The sequence below is a fragment of the Oncorhynchus tshawytscha genome, linkage group LG01 (assembly GCF_018296145.1).
Source record: "Oncorhynchus tshawytscha isolate Ot180627B linkage group LG01, Otsh_v2.0, whole genome shotgun sequence".
Taxonomy (NCBI): domain Eukaryota; kingdom Metazoa; phylum Chordata; class Actinopteri; order Salmoniformes; family Salmonidae; genus Oncorhynchus; species Oncorhynchus tshawytscha.
In genome coordinates, this window is record NC_056429.1 from 53,066,594 (window position 1) to 53,077,527 (window position 10,934).

A 10,934-nucleotide genomic window follows, 5' to 3' on the forward strand; every position below is an offset into this window, starting at 1 on the left:
TCTGCCGTGTGAGTTTATTTAAAGACTTATAAGAACTTAACTGAAAGGCTTGAATACACCAGGACATAAAGACTAGACATTACAAGCCAAGGATTGGCCAATTACTACTTTGGTTCAGTTGCATCCACTCCCAATAGTTCCAGTATTTTATAAATGGGAACTGACCTTTCTCAGCTTCTGTAGGAGCTTCCCATAGCAGTAGATGATCACCCCCAGGGGCATTATGAAGCAGGTCACAAAGAAGGTGATTATGTAGATGTGATTTGAAATGTTGTTGGAGTACCTGAGGAAAGTAGAACATAAACATTTGAATGACATTTCCAGCATTTGCTACATGGCCTGGTCTTATGGCTGAGTCTGTATTTAAAGTGATAGTTCCCTCTTATTAAGCTCAAGTTGATTTTCAAACTGTTTTTATATAGCAATGTCCAGTATATAGCATTTTTTGAGCCAGACAAGAAATGTATAAAATGCTTTGTAAAAACACCCCAGGAATGTCAAAAATAAACTAAATATTTTTTTTCAAGTTAACTGCTACTTTAAGAAGGGGCCATCTGTAGTTGTTGCATCCATTTTTGAACTGAGTGTACAAAACATTAAGGACACCTTCCTGACATCAATAAGGGATCATAGCTTTCACTTGGATGCACCTGGTCAGTCTATGTCATGGAAAGAGTCCTTAATGTTTTGTACACTCAGTGTATACCCATTATTAACTTATAAATGCCTCATGAGCTTAGTTCAACTGTCACACCCCATGAGAACCCAACATATAAGCTTGTTTTTCTCCAATGTTTGTAAACATTGTAAATGTAAACAAACACTGTTTAGCCTCAAAACATGGTTAAAACAATAATTTTGATATCATGGATGGTCAGTCCTTGCATCCATAGCTCTGTGTATTAATCTGAGAGTGGCTACATTTATTCAGGCCAATGCCTCAGCCTTTTACCAAAACATAGGCGGGGTGTCTCTTTATTATTGTTTCAACCTTAGATTCAGCCTTTAAGGACACCGTAAAGGAGTGTGACATAATGTTGACAGAGGCGGAGGGTCGTATTGGACCGTTCAGATAGGCTTATTCTGCTTTGTACCTCATTTGAGATTAAATTAAAGTGGGAATTCTACAGCTGAAGCAAATCTATGGGAAAAAATTGGGGTCCCAGGGGCCAGTTGATGGAAGACTAATTGTGTCATTTCCATTATAAATACCTGTTACCGATACCAAAGGTGACAAGCTGGGGATTCATTCACACAGAACCAGAGACAAAGTCTAAATCAGAGTTTAGGGAGGTGCACCTAACTAAAATGTCCCCACCCACAGTCCTCCAGGCGCCCTACTAGTTTAGATTCCCAGCCTAACACATGCCTTATCGGCCTGTCACAGCCCATAGGTTTTAAGGATTTGAATGGAAGTCAATGCAATACTGCGTTGTAAGGTAGAATTGCTTTCAGTGTTCCATCACGGGTCAACATAACATACTGTACGCTCTAATCAGCATAATTTTTCATAAAATTCATAACTTTCACAATGCCTAGAATTGAAAAGTTTACCTCTTTTTAATCTTCTGAATCATGTGAATAGTGTGCATTCTAATGCTACTTGGGTTGAATAAATAAATGAGTGGATGCATGTGGACCCCTAGATCTGTGTTTCCTCAGTCCCTGCTGGGAAGTCAACATGACCCAAATGTTTTCTGACAGAACACAAGCTGTGTATTTGCAGAGGGACAAGTTAGGACACGGATATATTATGTACATCCTTGAATGTGGCTAATAATTGCATTGTTGACTGTATTTCACTGCCTTAGCGTTGGCTCTCTCAATGGACCAAAGGCAGTGCTCATCAGCCCCCCTACCTGCCTCCCTTTGATTAGCAATGCTTAACATCATTACCATGATCTCTAGGAGGGTACCCCGTAGGGCCAAATTAGCTTGGCTCCTTGACTTGAAAGTGTTTTTCCATTGTAAAGGTGAGATATTTTTTGCAAGGTGCCATCAACTAAATTACATACACAAGGCTTAGTCTTAACCTTAAGCTAGTAGTTATATGAAGAGTTTAATTCCAAAATGCTATAAATCCACTTTCAGAAATGTTGGTAAATTAGCTTTTATTATTGAAAGAAATTATAAGAGGTTGGTCTGTTTTTTTCACTGTCTAATCAGGGCATGGGGTTGTCGATGACAGACGTGTTGGTTTAAAATACACTGCTCAAAAAAAATAAAAGGGAACACTAAAATAACACATCCTAGATCTGAATGAATGAAATTCTTATTAAATACTTTTTTCTTTACATAGTTGAATGTGCTGACAACAAAATCACACAAATTATCAATGGAAATCAAATTTATCAACCCATGGAGGTCTGGATTTGGAGTCACACTCAAAATCAAAGAGGAAAACCACACTACAGGCTGATCCAACTTTGATGTAATGTCCTTAAAACAAGTCAAAATGAGGCTCAGTAGTGTGTGTGGCCTCCATGTGCCTGTATGACCTCCCTACAACGCCTGGGCATGCTCCTGATGAGGTGGCGGATGGTCTCCTGAGGGATCTCCTCCCAGACCTGGACTAAAGCATCCGCCAACTCCTGGACAGTCTGTGGTGCAACATGGCGTTGGTGGATGGAGCGAGACATGATGTCCCAGATGTGCTCAATTGGATTCAGGTCTGGGAAACAGGCGGGCCAGTCCAGAGCATCAATGCCTTCCTCTTGCAGGAACTGCTGACACACTCCAGCCACATGAGGTCTAGCATTGTCTTACAGTAGGAGGAACCCAGGGCCAACCACACCAGCATATGGTCTCACAAGGGGTCTCATCTCGGTACCTAATGGCAGTCAGGCTACCTCTGGCGAGCACATGGAGGGCTGTGTGGCCCCCCCAAAGAAATGCCGCCCCACACCATGACTGACCCACCGCCAAACCAGTCATGCTGGAGGATGTTGCAGGCAGCAGAACGTTCTCCATGGCGTCTCCAGACTGTCACGTCTGTCACATGTGCTCAGTGTGAACCTGCTTTCATCTGTGAAGAGCACAGGGCGCCAGTGGCGAATTTGCCAATCTTGGTGTTCTCTGGCAAATGCCAAACGTCCTGCACGGTGTTGGGCTGTAAGCACAACCCCCACATGTGGATGTCGGACCCTCATACCACCCTCATGGAGTCTGTTTCTGACCGTTTGAGCAGACACATGCACATTTGTGGCCTGCTGGAGGTCATTTTGCAGGGCTCTGGCAGTGCTCCTCCTTGCACAAAGGCGGAGGTAGCGGTCCTGCTGCTGGGTTTTTGCCCTCCTACGGCCTCCTCCACGTCTCCTGATGTACTGGCCTGTCTCCTGGTAGCGCCTCCATGCTCTGGACACTACGCTGACAGACACAGCAAACCTTCTTGCCACATCTCGCATTGATGTGCCATCCTGCACTACCTGAGCCACTTGTGTGGGTTGTAGACTCCGTCTCATGCTACCACTAGAGTGAAAGCACCGCCAGCATTCAAAAGTGACCAAAACATCAGCCAGGAAGCATAGGAACTGAGAAGTGGTCTGTGGTCCCCACCTGCAGAACCACTCCTTTATTGGGGGTGTCTTGCTAAATGCCTATAATTTTCACCTGTTGTCTATTCCATTTGCACAACAGCATGTGAAATTTGTCAATCAGTGTTGCTTCCTAAGTGGACAGTTTGATTTCACAGAAGTGTGATTGACTTGGAGTTACATTGTTTTGTTTAAGTGTTCCCTTTATTTTTTTGAACAGTGCATATCACTTGATGGTTTCATTTCAGAGAGACAATCTTTTAATTTGCAAAATGCTATACAGTGGGGTCCAAAAATATGAGAGAAAAATAATATATTAAATAAATAATTTTAAATATTGAGCATTATTGTATTAAACATTTGAAAAGTATGTTATGTTATACTAATACCATTGCACTGAAAACTATTTAATTCTCAAAAAGGTAGGGATCAGAATTATTGACACCCCTGTTTTCAATACCTTTCAATAGCTCACCTTGCGAGGATTACAGTCATTCTTGAATTGTGGTGGCATTTGCATCCCTTGGCTTTGCAACCATGAAAAACACTTTAAAATGACAAATAGTTACACATCATTCATATTTTATTTTACACAGTATTGCAACTCCTTCATACTGCAAAACTTTTACCTGAAGGCATTGTTTAAAGTACTAATGTATGTAATATATTGTATAGAGCAGGTATTCCCAAACTGGGGTGCACGCACAATGCCATCGGGGGGGTACGCCAAATAAAAATGTGATTCACATTTAAAAAAAAATATATATATATATATATATATATATATTATTATCTTCACATTTTCAAACAGTCCATTTATATTTTCCAACTGGGCTATGCATTCGGGTGAGGTTTCATTCTCTCCTGGTTGGCCTCATTTCACTGCCAAAAATAAAATTAAACCATCTAGTGTTCAGTGAAATAACAACACAATGTCAAATACAGGTAGCCTAGTCAAATACTGAACATCCATTCACATTAACCGTTACTCTCTCGCGGGAATTTCACAATGTAGCCAAACGTAGCTGCAGCTCATGTTGGTATCTGTACTGGTGGCGAAAAAGCCATGACAGGGAGACATAGTGGAGTGGTAACGCGCGTGCAAGCAGTTGCTCCCGACGCCACTCGAGTACACTGCAGCATCCACCGAGAGGCTCTTGCTGCCAAGGGAACGCCTGAGAGCTTGAACGACGTTTTGGACTTTGTTAAAGTAACTGCACCATGCAATGATATGGGCAGCGGCCATGTAATGCTTTTACGACATACAGAAGTGCTGGTTATCAAGAGGCAAAGTATTGACACATTTTTTTTCATTGAGAGATTAGCTTAGAGTTTAGTTTACTGACCATCATTTTCACTTGTCTGACCGCTTGCATGATGACGAGTTTCTCACACGACTAGCCTGGGTGACGTTTTTTTCTCACCTGAATGATTTGAATCTAGGATTACAGGGACTCTCTGCAACTATAATCAATCTATTAAGAAGTTTCATCCTACATTAACGAGGACAACACACAGGTCTTTCCATCATTGTATGATTTTTCTTTTGTGTGTACAAATGAACTAAAGCTTACGGACAATGTCAAATGTGATATAGCGAAGCACCTGAGTGAGTTGGGTGTGCAATTACGCAGGTACTTTCACGAAACGGATGACACAAACAACTGGATTCGTTATCCCTTTCATGCCCTGCGTCCAGTCCACTTACCGATATCTGAACAAGGGAGCCTCACCGAAATTGCAACAAGCGGTTCTGTGAAAATGTAATTTAATCAGAAGCCACTGCCAGATTTCTGGATTGGGGGTGCGCTTAGAGCATCCTGCCTTGGCAAATCGCACTGTTAAGACACTGATTCCCTTTGCAACCACGAACCTATGTGAGAGTGGATTCTCAGCCCTCACTAGCATGAAAACTAAATACAGGCACAGACTGTATGTGGAAAATTATTTAAGACTGAAACGCTCTCCAATACAACCCAACATTGCAGAGTTATGTGCATCCTTTCAAGCACACATTTCTAATTAACCTGTGGTGAGTTATTCACAATTTTCAATGAACAAATAAAGGTTTTATATGTAAGATGGTTGAAGAGCAAAATTATTTATTATTATTATTATATGTGCACTGGTCCTATAAAAAGCTCTTTGTCACTTCCCAGGAGCTGGGTTGTGACAAACTCACACTCATTCTTATGTTTAATAAATGTATCGTATAGTGTGTGTGTGTTTGTGTGGCAGGCTTTCAATGATGGCAAAAAACAACATTTGAGAGTGCGCGGACACTGGTGCAAGTTTGGCATTACTTCCTATGCACTGAACGGTGCTGTATGAATGCTACAGAGTGATGCTGAAGTAAAATAATTTGCTAATCACACAATTTTAGTATGTCATGAATTTGAGGATTCCATTGATAATTTTGTGTGTATACTTGTTTTAAAAATGGTATTGGTGTTACTTGATTTAAATGAAGGGAAATTACAATGTGAGCAAAATTATTATGATAATACGTTTGTCAATTATTTTTTTATGGGTTGATGAATTCCATTTAAGAAAATCCAAAATTACCTAAAATGTGTCATTGGTGTTCCTACGGCTACTGTTGGTAAATTACAATGTTATCATTATAGTAAAAATGATTTAAAGTCATTAAACTGTCATATTAGTTGATTAAGAATGGGCAGACTTACCCAAATGCATTTAAATAAATACAAAATGCCATGCCCAAATGCCACCGCAATTCAAAAATGACCTGGTTGTGCGTGCGTGCGTTTATGATACAAACAGGAGGTCGAAGTTGCTGCCTCTCACCAGTTTGGCTCGCAGGTGGTGCCGATCTTGCTGACCGTGTAGCTGCACCAGCCGAACACAGGAGGGATCGTCCAGATGAAGGAGAAGGTCCAGACAAACAGCAGGCCCATTGCCGCATGCTTCCCCCTAAGACGAACATTCCCCAGAGGCCGGCAGATCACAAAGAAACGCTCGAATGACAGGACTGCCAGGGACCACAGAGCCACAATCCCTAAGAGGAGGCACAGACAGTCTGTAGGGCCCAGAAGAAACATGTCTACCCATTTGGCTGTGACTATATTCATTAAAATAACAATGAATTACATATCTTCATTAAAAACATTATCTTGATAAGTAAATTCATACATTTTCATTCTTCCACCAGAATATATAATCCGGACAAAAAAAATCTGTGTTAGTTATTTTGGTCATGTTTCCACAGACACGCACCATGCGTAAATCATGTTTGCATAGTTGCTACGTAAAATGACTGGTCGTCCGTTAACAAAAATGGTTGCTATGCAGACTATAGTTGTTGTCGCTAGCTAGCTAGACAACTTCAGCAAACTCAGTCACGCTTATATTAACCCCGCTTTACCAAACTAAATGCAAGGCTAGAAGCAAGGGGAAATAGTGTGTAAAATCAGATAAATGCAAGAGATGATTCGGACAGCAACCTGAAAATGATTATATTCTTATGGAGGGTGACAAATAATTCAGATGGACCTGTTAGCAGGCATAGGTGTGCCTGTTGGTGAATACAGCACCGCTTGGAATGCTGCTCGTCCAATCAGCATCTATGATCGAAACAACCCGTTTCATAAAATATGCTAAACACTACTATTCTACACTTCACTCTACCTAAAATGGCTTACCTAAGAACCATTGTAAAAACTGCAGTTGTCTAGCACTTCCTTCTGGTTTGTTTAGTCAGGCAGTTGAAGCCCCGTTTCCAATGACACTTTGAAGTCAACCTAGGCCGGATTTAGGTTGATTTGCTGGACTAGCTGAAATCTGCCCCCTAATTTTAAATCCCAGTGGAAACGGTGTTTTAGTCTCCTATTCTTCAGACCATAAACCACATTTAGTGTCCTTATTGGCCAAGGTCACGCAAGACGGTCTTATATTAGCCAATCAGCAGCCTATATTCCTGAGACTTCAGGTTCATTCGTGTAGGACCCCTGCCCTGTCAGCGCAGAAATCAGATAACATTGCTTTCCATCCTGAAGAACTACCCTTTTCCTCTTGTGTACAATATCCTTGGTGTCTGACATTTTACTGTGCGTGCGTCTAAAACATAAGTGTTTTAAGATCTTTTATGTTCCGTTGGTTTTGTTGCTAAGTATTGTCTGTTGTATTTTTCCATATATGTTGAGTTTGCTGGCTAGCTCGCGCTGCCGCTAGCATTTACACAAAGAATGCATTAGTAGTGTATGTTAGCATGCCTAGTAGCTTTAGCCGTTTGTTAGCATTTGTCATTTGAGGTGATAGGCTATTTCCTTTGTATATGTAAATCGCTCATGCTCTGGTGTTGGTATTATGTAGACTTTCCTGTATTGCTGTTGTTAATGTACAGTTCCACTAGCCTGTTTAGTAGAAACTAGCCCTGCAGAAGGAAAATATGCCTACATTTATATTACATCCCTTACAGAACCAGAATCTGTCAGTTTCAAGGGTGGCGTGAGTGTGTCTGTGTGGATCCTTTCTGTCCATTAAAAACCCCTTAACTAGAAATACTGTCTCGTTGTTCTGGATGGACATTGCTGTAGTGGCTACTTACTACCAGCCTGGAAATCAGCACCGGAGTTCTATTTTAATGGTCCTTTTCACAACCATAAAATTATATTTGGCTGTCCCTGTCAGGTTCCAGGTAGAACACTCAAAGTACCCTTTGGTGAAAAGGTTATACCTGGAACCAAAAAGGGTTTGGTTTTACTACAGGGACAGCGGAAGAACACTTTGTTCTAGGTAGACCTTTTTTTTCTAAGAGTATGTACAGAAAGTAGTCACACCACTTGACTTTTTCCACATTTTGTACTGTTAGTGGGATTAAAATTTCTTAAATTGTAAAACAAAACAAAATACTCTGTCAAAGCGGGAGAAAAATTCGGACATTTGTAAAAAATAAAAAAACGAATATGTTGATTAGATAAGAATTCAACCTTTGGCAGCGATTACACCTGTAAGTCTTTGGATAAGTCTCCAAGAGCTTTCCCCACCTGGATTGTGCAACATGTGCCCATTATTATTTTCAAAATTCTTCACGCTCTGTCAAATTGGTTGATCATTGCTAGACAACCATTTTCAGGTCTTGCCATATATTTTTAAGTAGGTTTAAGTCAAAACTCTGCCACTGTTTTAGGATATTGTCCTGCTGAAAGGTGAATTAATCTCTCAGTGTCTGGAGGAAAGCGGACTGAACCAGGTTTTCCTTTAGAATTTTGGCTGTGCTTAGCTCCATTCAGTTTATATTTTATCCTAAAGAACTCCCCAGTCCTTAAACAATTACAAGATACTCATAACATGATGCAGCCACCACTATGCTTGAAAATATGGAGTGGTACTCAGTAATGTGTTGTATTGCATTTGCCCCAAACATTTTGTTTTCAGAACAACAAGTTAAATTGCTTTGCCAATTTTTTTGCAGTATTACTTTATTGCCTTGTTGCAAACATGATGCATGTTTTGGAATATATTCTGTACAGGCTTCCTTCTTTTCACTCTGTCAATTAGGTTAGTATTGTGGGGTAATTACAATGTTGATCCGTCCTCAGTTTTCTCCTATCACAGTCATTCAATTCTGTAACTGTTTTAAAGTCACCATTGACCTCATGGTGAAATCTACCGCAACCCAGTTAGGAAGGAAGCCTGTATCTTTGTAGTGACAAGGTGTGTTGATACACCATCCAAAATGTAATTAATAACCTCACCATGCTCAAAGGGATAATCAATGTATGCTTTTTAATTTAACCATCTAACAATAGGTGCCCTTATTCGCAAGGCATTGGAAAACTTCCATGGCTTTTGCGGTTTAATCTGTGTTTGAATTTCAGTGCTTGACTGAGGGACCTTACAGATAACTGTATGTGTGGGGTACAGAAGTGAGGTAGTCATTATTGCACACAGTGAGTCCCTGCAACCTGTGACTTGTTAAGCACATTTTTATTCCTGAACTTATTAAGGCCATTTCAGCTTTTCATTTTTAATTAATTTGTAGAAATGTCGACACCCTTGTGTGCAAAAAACCCCATTTGTTTCCTAAATTAGATCAGTTATTATAATTTTAAAAAATTACGATCATATCTATTTGTCTGTGTAATTTTGCCATCAGTTTTATGTCCATTTTTCAGCACCACAAAATGCACTACAAAACTGCCAAATGCACTACAAAAGATGGATGATTCCTTTCTGCAATGTATTATCCGTCTTTAAAAAAAACTGTCCAAGAAACCAAATGAATCAAACAATCAGTCTGACTTTCAAACGCTATTATTTTGCTACATTTCAGAATCTAAACAGCTCCAACACTGACACCTGCAGCAACTGTGCGGTTACACCAGCATCCCAGGTTACTTATTCAAAAACATTACCATGATCCATGCTGAACTTACCGAAATAGGTGACAGCAAAACCTTCCAATATGCAAGCCCAATTTCCAAGAAAAAAATACCCTTTGGCATTTGTTAGAAAACTTATTGTTCCACCGGTGAGTGACACGAGGAAATCAGCGACAGATAAATTAACAATGATATAATTTAAGGGCTGTCTCAGCTGTTTGAACTTGTAAGTGGCCAACATAACAGTAAAATTTTCAAAGAGAGACAGAGATGTTACAACAAACATCAACGTAGCCAAAACTGCGAAATTCCAAGGTGCAAGATGTGTTATTGGACCAGTGAACGGATCAGCGTGTGGTTTGTAGATCTCGGCTGTCTCGTTAAAAGAAACACCATTTACTGCAATTCTTATATTATCCATTGTCCATGTCAAAATAATTGCACTTGACTATAGAGTAAAATTCCTATTGCACTCGTGGGTTATGTAAAGGGTCAGAGATCTTGTGGTCCATTACTCATTTTCACAACTTAATTTGTACTCTCCTCGAAACTGCAGCATGCCCAGAGTCGCGCGTAAAGAGCATTCGTTTAAAATGATTACTGGATCAACAGCCATTCCTTGATTTTTTTTGCATACTTTTCTTTGAGTAGGCTGTACTTAAGATCTTGATATCCGCATTTTGCATGAAAGCACATATTTTGGACCAAAGCGACGAATCCACCGTTATTCAGAATTCAAGGCTGTTTAAAGAGTGAGTCTGTATCTTTAAAAAAAACAGCAACGTTAAACAAAACCGCAAAAGCACTGCTGCAAATAAACAAACACTTTCTTAATGAATATGTACGGACCGAATCTGAGCCTTGAGAAGGCTTACCAGCAACTGAATTGGTAGGTGACTTATGTTGCCTGTAGTCGACTCGCTCGTAACAATTCGAGCGTCACTCCTGACCTGGAGGAAATGTAGCCCCAAAGGCCAATAGATGGCGATATTGAGTCGTGTCATCTTGCCATCCAAATGCATTGTATGCAGCCGGCAATACACTTGTATCCCTCGTG

General features: G+C 40.3%; 1 protein-coding gene across 2 annotated transcripts in view; it reads right to left on the bottom strand.

Annotated features, from left to right (window-relative positions):
- The window catches only part of valopa (vertebrate ancient long opsin a), a 31,927-nt gene extending 21,196 nt beyond the window's left edge, over nt 1-10,731 (bottom strand). Inside the window, exons 1-3 of one of the 2 annotated variants that reach the window (XM_024424905.2) lie at nt 9,932-10,731; nt 6,342-6,552; nt 166-283 (exon numbers count right to left, since the gene is read on the bottom strand). In XM_024424905.2, the coding sequence (XP_024280673.1) occupies nt 166-283; nt 6,342-6,552; nt 9,932-10,298 (696 nt within the window). In that variant the 5' untranslated portion in view covers nt 10,299-10,731. Of the gene's footprint in view, nt 1-165; nt 284-6,341; nt 6,553-7,195; nt 7,553-9,931 lie in introns of those variants that run through there. The other variant, XM_042323052.1, reaches the window with a different exon arrangement.
- Between the last annotated feature and the right edge of the window lie 203 nt (nt 10,732-10,934).